The 18,634-nt window shown below is 31.2% G+C and overlaps 1 protein-coding gene across 1 annotated transcript; it reads right to left on the bottom strand.

Annotated features, from left to right (window-relative positions):
• Positions 1 to 4,779: 4,779 nt before the first annotated feature.
• Positions 4,780 to 7,875, bottom strand: LOC100245461 (transcription factor ICE1). Its single transcript, XM_010658531.3, has 4 exons — positions 6,672 to 7,875; positions 5,935 to 6,156; positions 5,399 to 5,569; positions 4,780 to 5,115 (listed from the first exon to the last, which is right to left on the bottom strand). The coding sequence occupies exons 1-4, from the start codon at positions 7,743 to 7,745 to the stop codon at positions 5,032 to 5,034; spliced, it is 1,551 nt and encodes a 516-aa protein (XP_010656833.1). The 5' UTR covers positions 7,746 to 7,875; the 3' UTR covers positions 4,780 to 5,031.
• Positions 7,876 to 18,634: the final 10,759 nt, after the last annotated feature.

Below are 18,634 nucleotides of genomic sequence, written 5' to 3'. Positions count from 1 at the left end.
TTCTAATATTATATTAATAATTTTTCTTATTTAGATAGACTAATGCAAAGTATTTTGACTCACAATAAGAAAATTGTCAATACAATTTTTTAGTAAAACTTTAGAAATTAAATTTCAAATAAAATATATTATATAAAATTTTATCTAAAAATTATTGAAAGTGGTATTTAATTTTTTTTTATTGACTTTCAAACTTATCTAAATTTTTACTTGAAATGTAATATAACATGTTTACAAAAAAAGAAAATTAGTTTTTCAATTTTTAAATAAATGAGTATAAATATATTAAAAGAATTAAAGATAATCTTAGTAAAAAAATTTGATAAATATGATTATAATTTTAAATATAGGTTCATTTTGATAAAATTCCACAAAAAAAAAATGGAAAGAAAGAACATTGCTAAAACTACAAAAACAAAATATATAATTACAAAATTTTGACAATGAAATTTAAAAATAAAATTCAAAACAATTCTTGAGTAAGAGAATTTGAGTGGGGGAAAAAATCTTTGAGTGGAAAAAAATAGGAAAGTTTTTCAAAATCACTTGAAATCTTTAACAAAAAGTAGTCTTGTACACCCTTGTACAATTAGTAAATTTGTCTTGTACGGTTAGTGTAATACCCTTGTGCAATAACTTAAATTTCATACATCATCTCATGAATATCCGACAATAGGTCGATTAACCATATTTGCATTTATTTGGTTTTAAAAAATAAGAAAAATTGTTGTATAATTTTATTTTACAATCATCATAAGTGAGGTATATATTCAAATGACCATATACAAGTTAGATAAAGTGCATGAGATGAATGTATGCTTAACCAATGTGTGTAGGGAATGTCATTTATCTTTGGTTAGGGAAAATAAACAAACAAGTTTTTCAGAATCACTTAAAATCCTTTACAAATAATAGTCTTGTACACCCTTATACAATTAGTATATCTGTCATGTATACTTAGTTTAAATACCTTGTATAGTGACTCAAATTTCATACTCAACGTGTAACCATAGGTAGGTTAACCATGTTTTTATTGGTTTGTTTCAAAAAATAGTGGAAGGTGGAAAAACAAAATTTTATCTCAAACATCATTAGTGGGATAAGTATTCGAATTATCATGTGCGAGATAAATAAAGTGCATAAGATGAGTGTGTACCTTAAGAGTGTGCAATCCTTAGATGACAAGACAAAAAAAAATTTATTTATTTATTTCCTTTTATTTTTGGAAAAAAATGAAAAAAAAAAAAATTATTTAACCATAAGAAATATGAATATAAGATCAGTTAGAAAATATCAAATTTATTTACTTATTTCATTTTATTTTTAAAATTAAAGAAAAAAATAAAAAATTTATTTAACCATAAAAATGTTGATATAAGATATGTTAAAAAATAGAAATAACCTCAAATTTATTTACTTATTTCATTTTATTTATTTAAATTAGAAAGTAATTTATTTAATATATTAAAATGTGCACAATTGATTTATTACTTTGTTAATCATGGATATATTAAAATTTTCTATTAGACAAAAAATAAACAAAGAAAATAAAATTAAAAAGAGTAATAAATATATATAATTTAGTTATTTAATTATTTTTCATGTAAAAGATAGTCCCACAAAAAACACATAATTAATCAATTTATTTGTTTAATTGTAAGCATACTATATTTTCATTTTATTTTATTATTAAAATAACTAATGGAAAAAAAATAAAAATGGATAATCAATGAATGAAATTTAATTATTTTTATTATTTTCATATAAAAAATAGTACTAAACAAAGTTTTCAATTTTTATTTTTAAAAATAGTTTTCATTTTTTAATCAAATGTTTTTTCAAAAAGAAAATATAAAAAATATAAATCATATTACCATTTTTTTAGAAAGTATTATTTAAAATAGTTTTTGAACATAATTTTTCTTTATTTATAATTTAAAATAGAAAATAATGCTGATTTTTAATTATTTATAAAAAAAATTTAAAAACAATGAAAAATCCAAATTGTTAAAATATAATTATTATGGTTGCATAAATAGTGGTGCAACAAAGACAAAAAAAAACTTATGTGAAAGCTTATTGGGTATTTTAGTCTAGCACTATTTTTTATCCTTAAAAGGTACTATATAGAAATTTGAAAGATATATTGGTCTTTTAACATCTGATATCATTTTCATCAATTATGGAAATTATATGAATTAAATGTTAATTTTTGGACCCAGTTAGGCCCAAAACACAATTCTCCCTTAAAAAAATTGATTTTAAAACTTTATTACAGAAGAATTGCTTAAACTTTCCTCATAAGAAAGATTTTCCATCCAAACACATTTTACTTAGGTTATGTTCGGTTATCGGAAAATTTGAGAGAAAATGTAAGGAAAATAAAATAAAGAAGAAATACAGAAAAAACAAAAAAAAAACAAAAAAAAACAAAAAAAAATTATTTTTATTTGCTATTTTAATATCCTTACACTTATTTTAATTATTCAATATAAAAATTAAATAATTTAAAATATATAAATAAAATTTTAACTAATTTTAATTATATTTGATGTTTTTTGATATTTTTCATAAAACAACCAAATATGAAAAAAAAAATTATTTTTCTCAATATTTTTTTTTTAATAATTTTCAGGAACCAAACATGACCTTAAAATACATATTGATTTCCAATATCAATGAAGATGATGATTTATTTTTCTATTATAAAAAAAATAAAACATAATTTTCTTTAAGCTTTACTCAAATAATGGAAAAATTGGACGAAGAGAAATTAATGAAAAGAAATGGAGGTGGTTAAGGGAATATTGGATTTATTAGGGCAAAATGGTATTCTCACTTGGAATAATATTGTCTAAAAACATAAACTAAGACCAAAAGGGGAATTAATAAACAATAAAAGTTGTTGTTGTTTGAAAGTGAAATTACAAAAGAGTCCTCACAATTACTAATCATGCATTACAAAAGTTAGTGGAAAAGGGAAAATGGATGGGAAATGATTCAGGAGATTTCTTAAACACCCGCGAAAGGAAAAAGGGGAGCTGGTACTTTCCTGGCATCCAATCAAATGTCCCCATCAAGGTTCACAAGAAAGCAATGTCAGAAGTACAAAATCAAAACAATTACAAAATCTGGTACAATGGGTCTAAATTAGTTTCATTTTTAAGAAAATTATCTATATATAAAAATAGAAAAAAAAATGTAAATAAATGAAGATAGTGTAAAAAATTAAAAATAGACCATCATTTTCATATACCAAAAACGGCTAGCATACCAAAAAATTAAACCAAATCAAAATCAAACATGTGAGTGTACCTCAATCAGAAGGAGACTTGAACCAGAGCAAACTCAGGAGGCCCTTTGAGTTTATTTTTCCAACCTTTTTCACCACCTTCTAGATGGCAAATAATAATCCAATGGAGAAAGATAAATATTTTGCTTCTATTTTTTGTTTTGACTCTTTTCTTCTTTTAATCATCTATTGAGGACAAAAATATTGGAAAAAGTTGAAAAAAATAAATAAAATAAAATAAGTTGGTCATCTTCATTGGCATAAAAGTTCATTTAAGGAAAATGTTTGTGTTCCAACCTCCTCAACCGCTTTGGTAGATGATAGGGGAGGATTAGAAGAAAAAGTTCATTTCTCTCTCTTATTTTTATTCTGACTTTCTCCTTCATTCAATCATGTTAAGGTGACCAAAAATAAAAAATAAAACAAAGTAATCACCCTCTATCCATTTGAATAAAACATAATAGTCGCATTACCCTTCTAAACGGGTCACTAGATGTTACTTGATAATTGAAAGAAGAAAAAGTTTACATCATGTTTTTTCTCAAGACTCTTTCTTTCCTTCCATCATCACCCATCTTCTCAATGAGGCGATAAAAAAATGGTAAAAAGACTAAAACAAAAAAGAACAAAATAAGTCGATGAATTCTCATGCGTAAGATATAGTATATTGGAAAAATATATTCGTCTTCCCACCTTCTTAAGTGGTAATCAGATGAATAGAAAAAAAGTTTACTTCTCTTTCGAATGACCATTTCCTTCTCTCAATTATCACTTACCACCTCACTAAATTGATGCAAAAACATATTTATAAAAATCAAGGAAAAAAAAAATTATCTTATCCTCAATTACATAAAAGTTTTGTATGATATTTCGAGATGAAAATTTCTTTTAATTAAATCAACATGTTTTTAAATTGCAAGAAACTATTAAACCTAAAACAGTCAACATCCACACAAAAGGGGTCGACATCTACATGAGAGGGAGTCAAATGTAACATTAAAAGAATGGAAAGGAAAATGCATTTTCTCCTTGTCTTCTTAAACCACTTCACCTAGTGGTAGGCATAAACGATCATTGGACAAAGAAAAGGTTTACTTCTCCATTTTCCTTAGAAATTTTCCATTTTTCAATCATGGTATGTGCCTAAGGTGGTAAAAAAGAGTGGTAAAAGAAGCTATTAAGAGTATAATTGCTTGATGACTTCCTCTTCAAAAGACATTAATTAAAAAAAAATGGATTGATGACCAATGGCCTATTCAGTAACCGTTTCTAAAAAATAGTTTTTAAGAATTGAAAACCATTCTTTAATATTTTATAGAAAAAAAAAAGTCTATGAAAACCTAAAATATTTTTACTATATTTTTAATATTTTTAAAAATAATTTTTATATCTAACATTTTATTTTTAATTATTTTATATATCTGTATAATTATTTTTTAAAGCAATCCTTAGAAAAAAAAAATGGAAACAACATAAAACAACTAACGGAACCTAAAATTCTAGGAAATAACCCATTATATCCTGTGATTCAAATGCCTGAAAAAGGCAATAAAACTTCAGTAATACAATTCTATCTACAGACCGCTTCAACACAACACTTCACCACTACTCTACCACAATGCTATGTACAAACCTGTTAAAAACAACATTTACCCATGGAAATGAGAATGTGATAAGTTTTACAGCTGGAATACCCAATGACTGATGCCTGTACCGAGTCCTTCCGATCCATGCAAAAGCTACATCACACCATGGAAGCCGGCTATGTTCAAAAGTACAGCTTTAATTTGCTCAGGCAGGACCTCCAAACCTTCCTTGGATTGCTGATGAACAAAAATGAAAACGATAGTAATGTATCTTCAGCAGATCATTAGAAGAACTCAACCAAAAAGTATATGGAAGCTCAAATTCATGGAGGTTGAGCACAAAAGCCTGAAATGAACAGAACCCATTTGAAGCCACTTGTTTGAGAACAGGACCGAAAATTTTCTTTGGAAAATCTGTGAGGGAGAATTGATTTAAATTTTGAAAAAAGGGTCAAAATGTTTTTAAGTATTGTTCAGGGCCTGATGATTATACAGTAATATGATTTTGAAGGAAGCTAACCTCAGCTTGGAAGATATCCAGAGCAAACCCATTGAAACAGCTGATGACCGCCTGTTGAACGTCTAGCCCAAGGCCATCCAAAGCCCTCATGGCAGAGAGCAAAAGGCCGGGTCTACGAGCACAAAACATGTGGATGTTGACAGCTCCTCCTTCTCTTTGCCTCACTTCAACCTTGAAATCCAGGAAATAATCACTCTTTTTAAGTAATTCCACTGAATAACACCCCAACCGGTTGAAAATGCCTCCATTAAAAATGATTTGAATGGTATCATGAAAACCCATTTATCCCACAACAAATCAGTTAAAAAAAAGTGGACCAGGAAGTTAGAAGAAACCATTGGAACAGAAAATTTTAGCTATTTCACCAACACGGGTAAGGAGGCAGTAAGTCTCCTCAAATTACCCAAGCAATGCAAAACACTGTGATTTAGAACAACAAAGAAAAAAAATACCTATGCAGCTCCTAAGGTCATCAGAACCCGGTGTGATTCACAGAGCCAAAAGAAGCATTGTATGAAGGTAGGAATGAAAATTACCCTTGGCTGACTATTAGGACTTGGCAATGAGCCCGGGCAGATTTCCTCCCTAACACGGCAGGGCAAGGTTGGAATAGTTGGTGTCAATGGCTGGAAACTTGAAGTAGGCTGCAATAAAGATTGAGGTGTGATAGACTCCAGTTCATTCTGGAGGTCGTTGATCCTCTGCAGTAACTCCTTCAAGTACTCAATAGCATCCGCCAGGATTGAAGCTCTATCCATCTATCAACAAAAGAACATTTAAACAGGTAATCCTAAATATCTTCCCAAACCATCCAATTATGCAACAGAACAATGGATTATCAGTCTATGATCGGTCCATTTTCCCAGATCTTAGCATGCCCTTTTATCAAACAATTCTTCAAGAACAACTAGTTTCTCTGATTCAATTCCTCATCTTTAATCGTCAAATCACAGCCAAATCTTAAATGACTCTCAAGAACCAGTAATTTTCGGGCATTTCTTAGTATTCTATCCTATTTTTTTTTTCTCTGTTTTCAATTACAATTCTGGGCTAAAATAAGGATAATTCTCAGGTGTAGTTCTGAGGGCCTTTTGAGGCAAAGTGGAACCAGGATTCTCGAGAAAAGGCAGAGGGACCCAGAAAATAAACCGATGTGTAGATGCAACTAACTGTCAAAGGCTAGAGAAAATTTAAAAAAGAAAAGAAAATTTTCAGATAAACGAGGCCCACATCCAAGCAAACCCCACACTGAAATTCACCAGAAAATTCTCACCTTGCTGATCTTTGGAACAACAGACCTCAGCATGTAGAGCCTATCGTTCAGCTTCTTTCTCCGGCGCCTCTCAGCCATCAAATTCTTCGCCGGCAGCCCCTTTTTCTTCCCTTTTCGATCTCCTCCAATGGAAGATCCATTCAAATTTGAGTTGTCTCCACCATCATTTGCAGTCTCCTCCACCTTGTGGTTCTCAATTGCATCATCAGAATCGTATATCAAACCGGACCGAGCAATGCTGGCTTCGTCCATATCATCCTCATCATTGCTCTTGTCCTTTCTCATCTTGTCCATTTCTTCTTCCACCACCGGCCTCTTACCCTTATCTTCTCCGGCAACTCTAACCGGAATTGCACTGCCTTCTTGGCCCGAAACTCCATAATTCCCCGCTCTTTCTGTCGAATTTCGCCGGAGAATCGCTCTCTTCTGGAACAGCGTGGGCTGTGACCCAACTGAAGGGAAGTTCTCGAGCGGTTTCAACACCTTACACCTGTCCACAAACAGAGAACTCCCCACAAAACCCTCAAAACCCGATGGATTAAACCCACCGGTGGCCGCATTCCCGCCGTTTCCCGCCAAATGGGTAGCCGGAAACTGCGAATTCGAGCCCAGATTTGAAGCACCCATCAGGGGCTGCGAAGCCAAATCGTTGAAACCCATCAAAGAACTCGAACTCGGAGCCTGAATTTCGGGTATCGGCTCAAGAAACCCCGGGTCACATACCAAATCAAAAGAGCCATCAAATGGGTACCCACAAACCATCGAGGACAAGCAAGATTTGCCCTGAAAGGCCGGGTCCAGACCAAACGCCGACGCCGGCGAGCACGACGACGAGCAGTCCATTGGATGCAACAGTGAATTCACCGCTCCGCTCTGACTCTGAGACACCAAATTTCCTTTCATTTCGACACCGCTCACCAACCACTCCTCCTCAACAATGGCCTTCAACGCAGACACCGAACTCGTCCTCTCACCATCACCGCCGCCATCACCAAACCTGTTGTCGTTGCTGTTCTTCGACCAGGAAACGGCGTCGCTTCGCGTCCAAACGACGTCGTTCGACCTGGGTAACATCCTCTCAGAGAAAGAGCAGAGAGTTACAGAGAGATTGATGATGGCATTGAACGTTACACTCTAAGGCGGATACGTCTGCGTGCTTCCCCCATCATATCTATCTTACACCTTGCCTTTTGGTGGTTCTGGAGTTTCCACCCAAATTACCAAACTACCCTTCCCAAACAGCCGTAGACCCTTGTTTTATTTCCTTCATTCTATGGATCGTATTGGTATTCCAGCTGCCAGTTTTAAAATCCCATACACTAGTGTAATTAGTTATTAGAAAACTTTAATATAACTATATTAAAAATAATAAAATTAACAAATAATAATTTAAAATAAATAAATAAGTATATATAAATTAAAAAAATGTTAATCAAATATACCAAATTACCCTCATGAAATACCCTTTTTGTTTGTTTTATTTTCCTTATTCTATGACCATATTGGTAATATGGTCACAAAGCAATGCTTCCAACTAGTTATGGTGCTATAAATTTAAATTTTCAATTAAATAAGAATTAGTTTTAAATTTTAAAGGAAATTTGAGTAGTTGATTTTTTTTAATGGTATAAGATGTAATTTTTTATAAAATTAAAAGTATTTATGTTATCTATTCAATAAAGTATACTATCAATTCAATAAAGTAAGTCGGTGGAATATTGTACTTATACAACAATTTTCAACGGGAAAAGACAACTTATCGATAAAATAATAAATTTATTTTTTTAAACAAAAAGATCATTAAGCAATAGGATTTGTACAATTTCAAGAAAAAAAAATCTACCTATTCTCGCACTCCATATTTTATCAATCCAAGCAGTATTATAAATCCAAATCATCTCTTATTTTTTAATTCCATAATTGGGTATTCGCTATGTTAGTCTTAAATAAAATTAAAAACAAACTTAATATCAAAATTACATAAGAATTAAAAATATTAAAAGTTTTAAAATATTTTGATTTTCTAGTAACATTCATTTTTTTTCTTCAAATTTTCTTCTATTTCTTTTTATTTCATCTACCATAATCTAATATCACTTTTAAAATTATTTATTTATTATTAATTAAAAAATGTAATATTAAGAATTTGTGCTTCAAAATCTCTGACAAACTAGATTAAATCATTTATTAATCATAAACAATAATTGAATGATAAACTATTTATTAGTCATAAAAAAAAATATTAAATTTGATATGGCGCTTTTATTTATTTTTATTACTAATTCTTTTCCCTTAGAATCAAATCATAAAAATTTTATTTTTTAACCACTAGAGTTGTGTTTTTTTTTTAACTTGGTTTTATACATACATACATACATATATACATAGAATCCATCCATCCTCTATAAGCTAAGATAGAAAAGAACATTAATGGAACCATGGTAAAAACTTCACCTTTTAAGACTAAGCTAGAGGATAAAAAAAACTGCTAGTGCTGTAGATGTTAGAAGAATCATGGAGACTCTACGTGATCAACTCAACAGGGTTGAGGAGATCATTGAAACCCAAGATCACATTAAGACTTCATTTGTTAAGAAAGATAATAAGCCTTTATTTAAGTCTTTTGAATTCTCTAAGAAATTATAGGAAAATCCTCATATTGATCAAGCTTTTATTAATAGAATAATCCAAAAGGTTAAGGATAGCCTTGTTGTCCTGGAGACACCTCAGCCTTCTCATTGGAGAATCAATATGGTTAAAGGAGAAATTAGTTCTGAAGCAGAGGCTGATGAACTGATTAAGATTTTTTAGGAACATCCTAACCAAACTACTATGAGGATTATCCATAACCAAAAACCACCAAGAACTAGGAATTACTACCCTAGACCAACCTTTCCTGATATGTAGTATGAGGAAATAAATCAGTATACTCAAGCTTCCTACACCAATGGTACTATCTATGAATGGAACATAGATGGTATGACTGAGTATAACATACTTACTAAGCTTCAAGAAATGATTATGGTTAATACAACCTATAAGTTAAACAATAGATTGTCAGACCATGCTGTTGTTCAGACAATTGTTGTTGGGTTTACAGGTTAGCTTAAGGGATGGTGGGATAACTATCTCACTTTTGAGGATAGAAATGGTATCCTAAAAGCCTATGGGATTAATGAAGAAAATGAAGTGGTTAAGGACGAAGAAGGACAAGATATTAAGGATGCAGTGACTACTCTAATCTATTCAATATCTAAGCACTTCATTGGAGATCTTGCAAAGATTAAGGATAAGACTGCAGATCTCTTAACGAACCTCAAGTGTCCCAAGCTTCATGACTTTAGATGGTATAAAGAAGCGTTCTTAACCAAAGTCATGCTAAGATTAGACTGTAATCAATCTTTTTGGAAAGAAAAATTCATTTAAGGACTACCTAGACTTTTCTCTGAGAGAATTAGGATTAAGATAAAGGGAACAGTTTAATGGACAAATCCCTTATGATAAGCTAACATATGGAAAAATTATAAGCATAGTCACAGCAGAAGGAATTAAACTGTTCATTGATTTTAAGCTTAAGCAACATATGAAAAATGAACAAAGGATATACAAGAATGAGTTTGGTTCATTCTGCAGCCAATTTGGATTCAACCAAAAAAAAACCAAGCCTCCCTTTAAGCAACGTAAGAAACAAGTAAGCAGAAAGCCTAGTAAGGAAAAGTTCTATCATAGCAAGAGAGGTGTTCATAACAACTATAGGATGAATGAAACTAAGCGTTCAAGTCACATCCAAAGAAAGATGAACAAGGAAGCCCAAAAAAAACTAGCACCCCTTCCACAATCTAAGCCAGTTTGTTTTAAGTGTGGTAAGGTAGGCCACTATAAAAAATATTGTAGGGTTAAACAAAAAATTAACAACTTGAATGTCTCAGAAGATTTAAAAGATATGCTTTATGAAGCAATGTTGAACACCTCATAATTTGGATCAATGACTGGTTCGGATAATGAAGATGATATTAATCAACTAGATAGTAGTGGTGAAATTTCTAGCCAAACTTCTAGTGACCATGAAGAATGCATTAAGGGTAATTGTGATTGCCAACCTAAGACTATAAATGTCATAAGCTAGGACCAAGAACTTGTCCTAGATGTTTTAAAGAAAGTTGAGGATGAAAAAACTAAGCAAGATTTTTATGAAGTATTTAAAAAATCTGTCAGTAAGCAAGAGGTTAAGAAAACAATAAATCCTTATAACTTAAATGAAATCTTAACAAGATTCAACCAGCAGTCTACCAAAGACGTAACCATTAAGAATCTTCAAGAAGAAGTAAGACATTATAAGAAGGAAATTAAGGATTTAAGACAATTCACAAGCTTAGGGTTTTCTAACCTCCAAGAACAAATCAATAGGATTATTATAGGAAATCTTGTTGATAACCAGGAAAACCTTGAAGAACTTTCAGAATCTTCACAAGTTAATGATGAAGAGACAGATGGATACTTGAATATTGTTAGTAAGGTTATTTTTCAGATGTGGGAAGTTTCCCTTACTATAATAGTTAAAAATGAATTTGCCATTAATATTGTTGCTTTGATTGATTTAGGAGTAGCTTTGAATTGCCTACAAGAAGGTCTAGTACCTATTAAGTTTTGTGAAAAAACCAAATAAACTCTTTTTGGAGCTAATGGTAAAAAACTTGCCATTGAGTATAAGCTGTCAAATGCTCACATCTGTAACCAGGACATTTGCATTAAGCAAACCTTCATTCTAGTTAAGGATCTTAAGGAGAAGGCTCTCCTTGGAGTCCCCTTTTTAAGCTTTATCTATCCTATGTGGGTAGATGCTCAAGGTATAAGAACAAAGCTCTTAGATAAGAAAATTCTTTTTGAATTTGTCAACCTACCTGATGAAAGGAATATAAACACCTTAAGATATCAGGTGATTCAAGCTAAGGAAAGTCAAGTTATTCTCTTAAAGCAAGAGATTAATCTTGTTAGAATAGGAGAACAATTGAAAGTTAAGAAAACTCAAGAAAAATTTAAGGATAAGATTGTTGGTGAAGTTTGCTCTAATCTTCCTAATGCGTTTTGGCATAGGAAACAATATGAGATAGATTTACTTTATGAGCCAAACTTTAGTGAGAAAAATATTCCCACTAAAACAAGACATATCCATATAAATAAAGATTTGTTAAGCTATTGTGATAAGGAGATCCGGGATCTTCTTGACAAAAAGTTGATAAGAAAGTCTAAGTCCCCTTGGACTTGTTCAACCTTCAATGTTCAGAAACAAACTGAATTAGAAAGAGAAACACCTAGATTAGTCATCAACTACAAGTTTCCTAATGATGCATTAAGATGGATTATGTATCCTATTCCTAATAAGATCACCTTTTTGATACCCTTTGGACATTATGAATGGAACATAATGCCCTTTGATCTTAAGATTGCACTCTCAGAATTCCAGAACATAATGGATGAAAACTTTAACCAGCTTTTTGTTTTCATCATTGTCTTCATTATTAAGGTTTTGATTATCAAAACAGTCAAGTCTAGTGTCAAGACCCTACCTAGCTTAGCCCTAGATAATCTAGAAGCCTTTAAGATTGTTAAGATTGACACTTCAGACATAGGTTATGGTGGGATTCTTAGGCAGAGTAATGATAACCATGAAATATTGGTTAAGCATACTTCAGGAACCTAGAGTATTACCTAACCCATTCATAGCATCATTAAAAAAGGGATTTTAAGCATTATTTTATGCATTTCAAAATTTCAAAATAGTCTTTTAAATCAAAATTTTTTATTAAGAGTTGATTGCAAATCTGCAAAATCAGTTTTACAAAAGGAAATTAAGAATACAACTTCTAAGCATAATTTTGCTAGATGGCAAGCTATTTTAAGCAATTTTGATTTTCAAAATGAGTATATTAAAAGAGAAAATAACTCAATCCCTGATTGCTTAACTCATGAATTTTGCAGGATTCACAAAATCATGGCTCCTAAAAAGAATACCCAAGCTCCCAAACCACCAAAATCCCAATCTCCTAAAACCAATCAAGCCCCTTCCCCCCATAAAATGCTTTGGAGCCAACAAGTTGAGCTAGAAGAAGAAGCAAGGCTTCATTCTTCTAACCATATGCCTAATAAGATGTTATCCTTATACTATGATCATTCGGATTCTTCTAAACCAGTCAAGGCTACTCAGCATCCAACTATTACAGGGTCTCAGACCTTTAAGCAGATTACTAAAGCTAATACCTCTTAAAAGGAATTAGCATCAAGCTCATCTTCTTCAAACAAGCAAATTGTGGTGGCTGCCAACCCCACACCTCTTTCAGCAAAATCAAGATATTGGCAAAAAGATTTTAATCAACCTCTTTTAGTTATTGAAATATAGTTTTTCTCTGAAAACCCTAGAGAGATTGTAGTAAAATATTTTCATGAAAAATTTCATTATCCCTCTAGTGATTTTTTAAAAACAAGAGAATTTTATGAAACAATCCTTGTGGAAACTGGCTCCGTTAAAATCAAGCACAATGCTGATAAATACAGCAACTTGGATTTGACATTCTCTACTTGCCATATTTATAAAATTCTTACAGTTAAACAGTGGGGTGGGAATCCCAATTTTTCAAGAGAATTCTCTAAGACTTCAAAACTAAGATTCTTTAACTATTGGGACTATTAGAGAACATGGTTCAATGCTTTTCTGATCTAGAACAGAGACTTCCATCATTCATGCATGTTCTATTTCCCATCTAAGCATCAGGTTCCTTCTTTTCCATTTTGGTTCCATAATTGGTGGACTTATTTTGGTCCAACTATTAAGATTCTTCCAAAACTCATTTTGAACGAATTTGAGCTATTCAATAGCTCTTTTGTTATCCTTAGAGAACTTTCAGCGTTTCCCCCTTTGTTATTCTTCTTTAGTGAATTTGCCCTTGCCTGGATAGTCCAGTGGGACTATATCATTATTACAGACGAATCATCAGTCTTTCCAGCCCTAAAAAAGACTTTTAAGACTAAATGGTGGGATGCTTTGAAAAATGATGTCTCACTACAAGCCGTGAAACAACATTTTCTTAAGTATCCTACACAAGCTTCAGCTTCTGATGATATGTCATAGTTTCTTCTTAAGAAACAACAGCTCCAAGTCATGTTAGCATCAGCAAAATCCCCTCAAGAATTTCAGAAAATTCTTAGCAGAAACAACTCAAACTTTTCCCAAGAAGACTCTTATGCTTAATCAGATGACTCTACATCAAATTATCTTCTAGATAACGAAGATGACTGTGAATGTATCCTTCCTCCCATAAGGAAATCAAAATAAACTCTTCAATCATACATCACTTCTTATGACTCTCCATCTACAAAAATATTCTCCACCAACAAGCTTTAAGTAGTCAACACCGAAAACAATTTTGTCTAACAAGCATGTGATTCTACCAGCCGGGCACACCAGCTTTCCTCCGTTGAAAGCAAGATTCGTCTGCCAACAAATCAAGATTGCTACAGTAAAAAGTCAATTTTACTATTCACGTATGATTACTATTTTCAGCTAATGTCAAAAAGTACACAGTGACTTGTCGTCCACTTTATACTATTTATGATTCTTTTTTTCATCTATTTAAGGAGGTCTGATCCTTAGTTGTAAGCACAATTCATTTTTCATTCTTCTTCTTTTCCTAAGCTCCTCATCATGGTTTTAAAAACCGGACCGGACCGGCCGGTCACGGTTCCGGTTCGGTCCAGTCACTAGACCGGATGGAGACCAAACCGGGATTGGACCGCTTGAACCGGTTGTCCAACCGGTGAACCGGACGAACTGGCCGGTTCTGAGGGAACCGGACGAACTGGCCGGTTCTGAGGGAACCGGACGAACTGGCCGGGTTCTGAGGGAACCGGACGAACTGGCCGGTTCTGAGGGAACCGGACGAACTGGCCGGTTCTGAGGGAACCGGACGAACTGGCCGGGTTCTGAGGGAACCAGTCGGTTCAATGAATTTAATTTTTTATTTTTTTTAAAGCATCAAACGACGTCGTTTTTTGGTGCTTATATAAGCAAAATTAAACCCAGCAGCCTCCAACCCTTCCTCCTCGGGCCGCCGTCAGCTGCGTCACCCACAAGATAGGTTCCCCGGCAGCCGCGACCCCCACAGCAACTCACGACGCCCACAGGGCCACAGCAGCACCGCCGGAGCCTTGCGACGCCCACAGCAGCACCGCCGGCAGCTCGCGACGCCCACAACAGCATCGTCGGCAGCTCGCGACGCCCACAGCAGCACCGCCCGCAGCTCGCGACGCCCACAACAGCCCGCCTGCTCCTCGTCATTCTCAGTTTGTTTCCAAGTTCCAACAGTCCACTTTCCATTATTTGAGGGATTTTAATATTTTAATATTTTATAATGGTTTGGAATCTTTGGAGTTTGGATTGATTTCTATTTTCTGATAATCAGAGGACTTTGAGGAATTTTTTATTATTTAGTTATAGAACTTTGAGAAATTCAAATTATTAATTATATTGATGGAATGATGGATATTAAAATTAAACAATTTATGGACCACCTTATGAATTTTGACATGCTGTTAATGAATTTTGACAATTTCTTCTAAAAGAATTTTTTATTATTTAGTATTAAAGTAGATGCTGTCAAAATTTATATAGAATTTATTAATTTGTTAATTTTTTATATTATATAAAATAATAAAATATATATTTATGACGTCACCGGTTCGATAGCGGTTTGACCGGCGGTCCGACCAGTGAACCGTGAACCGGTAACTTTTCCGGTTCAATGACCGGTCCGGTTTTTAAAACATTGCTCCTCATTCTCTTTCTTCCTCTCTCACTATGTAAGCTCTCAAGCCCAAAGCTTTCTTCAAAATTTTCCTTGCCTTTCCCATTGTAAGATATTTTGTTTCCTTGTTTCCTTGCCTTTATTTAAAAAAAATATGTCAAAAAAATTAGTTAATATAATAAGAAATATTAAATTATTAAGAATTATGGTGGTTTAGTTTAATTATAATGGCTGATATCAATGAAATGTTTTTAGCTAAATAAAAAAATTAAATATTTTGACTTTTTCCATTCAATAAGAACAAAATAAAAACCAAAAAACATGGTTTTTTTTTTTTTTTTTTTTAACTTTTGGTTTAAAAATAAAATTAGAATTTAGAACCATGTTTTATTGTAAGAAATATTTTTTCTAACTTTTTAATGAATCTCTTTTTAAAATTAGAACACTTTTGTTAAAGTGAGTAAACTCACATCCAAAGGTTTATTTAATACAAAAAGAGATTTTTGTACTTGGATTATTTTAGTAAAATTGAATTAAGCTGTTTTTTTCTTTTTTCTTTTTTCTTTTTTTAGAAAAAAAAAAGGTTTAATCTTTGGAATAAAAATAAAGGGGATATCGAGTCCATTTAGAAATTATTTTGGTTAATTGACATTGTATGATCTTTATAAATGTGTTTTTAAAAAAAGTCATTTACTATTTGATATAAATTGAAAAGAAAAAAAAGTTTTGATAGTATTTTAATAATATAGTATATGATAAAAAAATTATTTTTGGATAAGTTATTTACTAAAGGTGTGTTTGTTAGTGTTTTTAAGGCAAATATTTTCTTTAAAAGTGTTTATAGGGGAATTATTTATCAAATGTTTTTTAGAAAATACTATAAATAATTTTTTAATATTACAATTGATTTTTCAAAATTTTAAAAGTGTTTTATAGGTTTTTTCCAAATACCTTTTTTTTTTCTCAAAAACATTTTTTTAAATTAAAAGTGTTTTTAGAAACATTGTCACATAGACTCGATATGATTCTCCAAATTTTTATTTATTTATTTATTTTATTTTTTTGTGCTAAGCATTTTTAACTCCACATAAAATACTCCCAAATTGGTTATTCACTAATTCTTTCATTATTTTTTAATTTAAAATTTATGTGAGAATTTGTGTCATTTCACATATTTTATTAAAAAAAAATGAAAGGAGAAAAATTCTAAAATCTTTTTACAACAATGCATTTAAATAATAAAAGTATCATTTAGCAGTTAAAGATACTTTTTTTGGATCCCGATCGATGATATTATCTTAAACCAATTAGTGTCACTAGTATATAAGTTTTTAAATCAAACCTCATTAAAAAATAAATTAGTGTATTGGATAAGTCAAACATAATGGTGATATTCGGTATCACCATTATTTAGGTATCATAAAACCAATATTATTACACCCCAACATAATTTTTATTAGTAGTTGGATAATATTTTCAATTATAAACCTCATATTTTTCAATATAATTTTTTGTGTTTTAAAGAAGCACTTCCTGCTATTCTCAAATGCAATGTAGGAAACAAATTTTTATTCACCTAATTTTTTTTTTAAATTGAAATAATTGTCTTTATACTAAATTTTTAACCGATACGAGATATTATAAATATATTTTCCATACCATACAATAAGGCACTATCGATCAAGGAGTATTTATACGAAGACTTTGGATCATATTGATTTGTAACCAAATTCTTATTACTTCGTTTTCTACTATTTTATACATGGTATTATATTTTTATATTTTGAACTTATTATTATATACTACGGTTATATTTCTTTCATATTTGTATCTGCATCGATCTAAATTAAAAGCTCAACATGACACCAAACCAATAATATAAAATTTTCCTTTTCTTGGAACAAAAGATGGAAATTAAACACCAACCCAAATAGACATAAATATCACCCGTGACCTCACTTATAAAGCCCTACTTGTAGGGACACTACATCATACATCATACATCATACATAGAAGTCCAGAGTTTTGGGGAACCCTCTCAGGAATTGGCCATAAAAAGGCAAAATAAATTGAAGGAGGCTACCACGCTTTATAAAAGAAGAATAAATTTGACTAGAGCAAAGCCCAAGTTCCCCGTGAACTTTCCCAATGAGTCACCGCACCTCTTAGCAATTGCCAAATCAAACCCTTTTACCTACCATATCTTTGTCCCCTTCCAACACCTTCTAATTTTCATCTCTTCTATGTGATTCCTTCCCAAGCTTGAAAGCAAGCAATGATTTCCAATTTTGTACACTATTTTATATTGGTATAGTGCTTTTCTTTAGTTGCTAAGAAATTGATATGAGTTTTTTATTTTTTTTTTATTTTTTTATTTAAGCCTAATAAATAGAGCATGTATTTCTTGCATACTAATATTAATTTGAGGGCGAAATGTAATTTGAAATGGTAATTATAGGAAATAGGGTAGGAATGACAACGAGATGAGTTGAGAACGGATCACCTCATCCTAACCATGTCTTACTTAATCAAAATGATTTTCATCTTCATCCAATTTTTCAAAAATAAGCGAGTAGGAGGGGGTGGGTATGTAAATTTTTTATACCTACGCTCTACACTGTTTATTTATTTATTTATTTTTGATTTATTTAACAAATTATTTTTAAAAATTTTAATTACATTAAAATAAATATATTTTATAAATAAAAAAATTATCATTTTTATTGAAAAATATTTTTTTATTAATATTATATATTAAAAGTAAAAAAAATTAAATTAAATTAATTTTATATATAATCAGGATTAGACAGGACAATACAAGACAATACTTGAATTTGCTCTAAGCTCATCTTAGGTTTTTAAAAATAATCAAATTTATTCTTAATTTATTTATTTATATTTCGACTCATTCTATTAGGGACGAGTAGGATAGAGGGGGCGGGTACTTAAAAAAACAATTCATTGCTATCCAAAAATTAAAAAGAGTTAAATATATGTATAGATACACACAAGTTACTATAGTGTAATAGAAATTATTACTAATTTATATTTTAAAAAATATAAAATATGTAGGTTTCCAAAAGAATGCTTATTTATTTATTTTCGTTAAGAAACATAAAAACAAAATGTAAACTAAAAATTTCAAATTATATATTTTTCAAAACG

The sequence above is a fragment of the Vitis vinifera genome, chromosome 1 (assembly GCF_030704535.1).
Source record: "Vitis vinifera cultivar Pinot Noir 40024 chromosome 1, ASM3070453v1".
NCBI classification, from domain to species: Eukaryota; Viridiplantae; Streptophyta; class Magnoliopsida; order Vitales; family Vitaceae; genus Vitis; species Vitis vinifera.
This window is presented reverse-complemented; position numbering and strand designations above follow the sequence as displayed.

Excerpts from the sequence above, each read along its gene's own strand:
- LOC100245461 (XM_010658531.3), bottom strand. The coding sequence starts at position 7,745 with ATGTTACCCAGGTCGAACGACGTCGTTTGGACGCGAAGCGACGCCGTT. Across the intron at positions 6,157-6,671 it reads TTGTTCCAAAGATCAGCAAG|ATGGATAGAGCTTCAATCCT; the intron begins GTGAGAATTTTC and ends TTTTGTTGATAG. Across the intron at positions 5,570-5,934 it reads GTCCTAATAGTCAGCCAAGG|GTTGAAGTGAGGCAAAGAGA; the intron begins GTAATTTTCATT and ends CTGGATTTCAAG.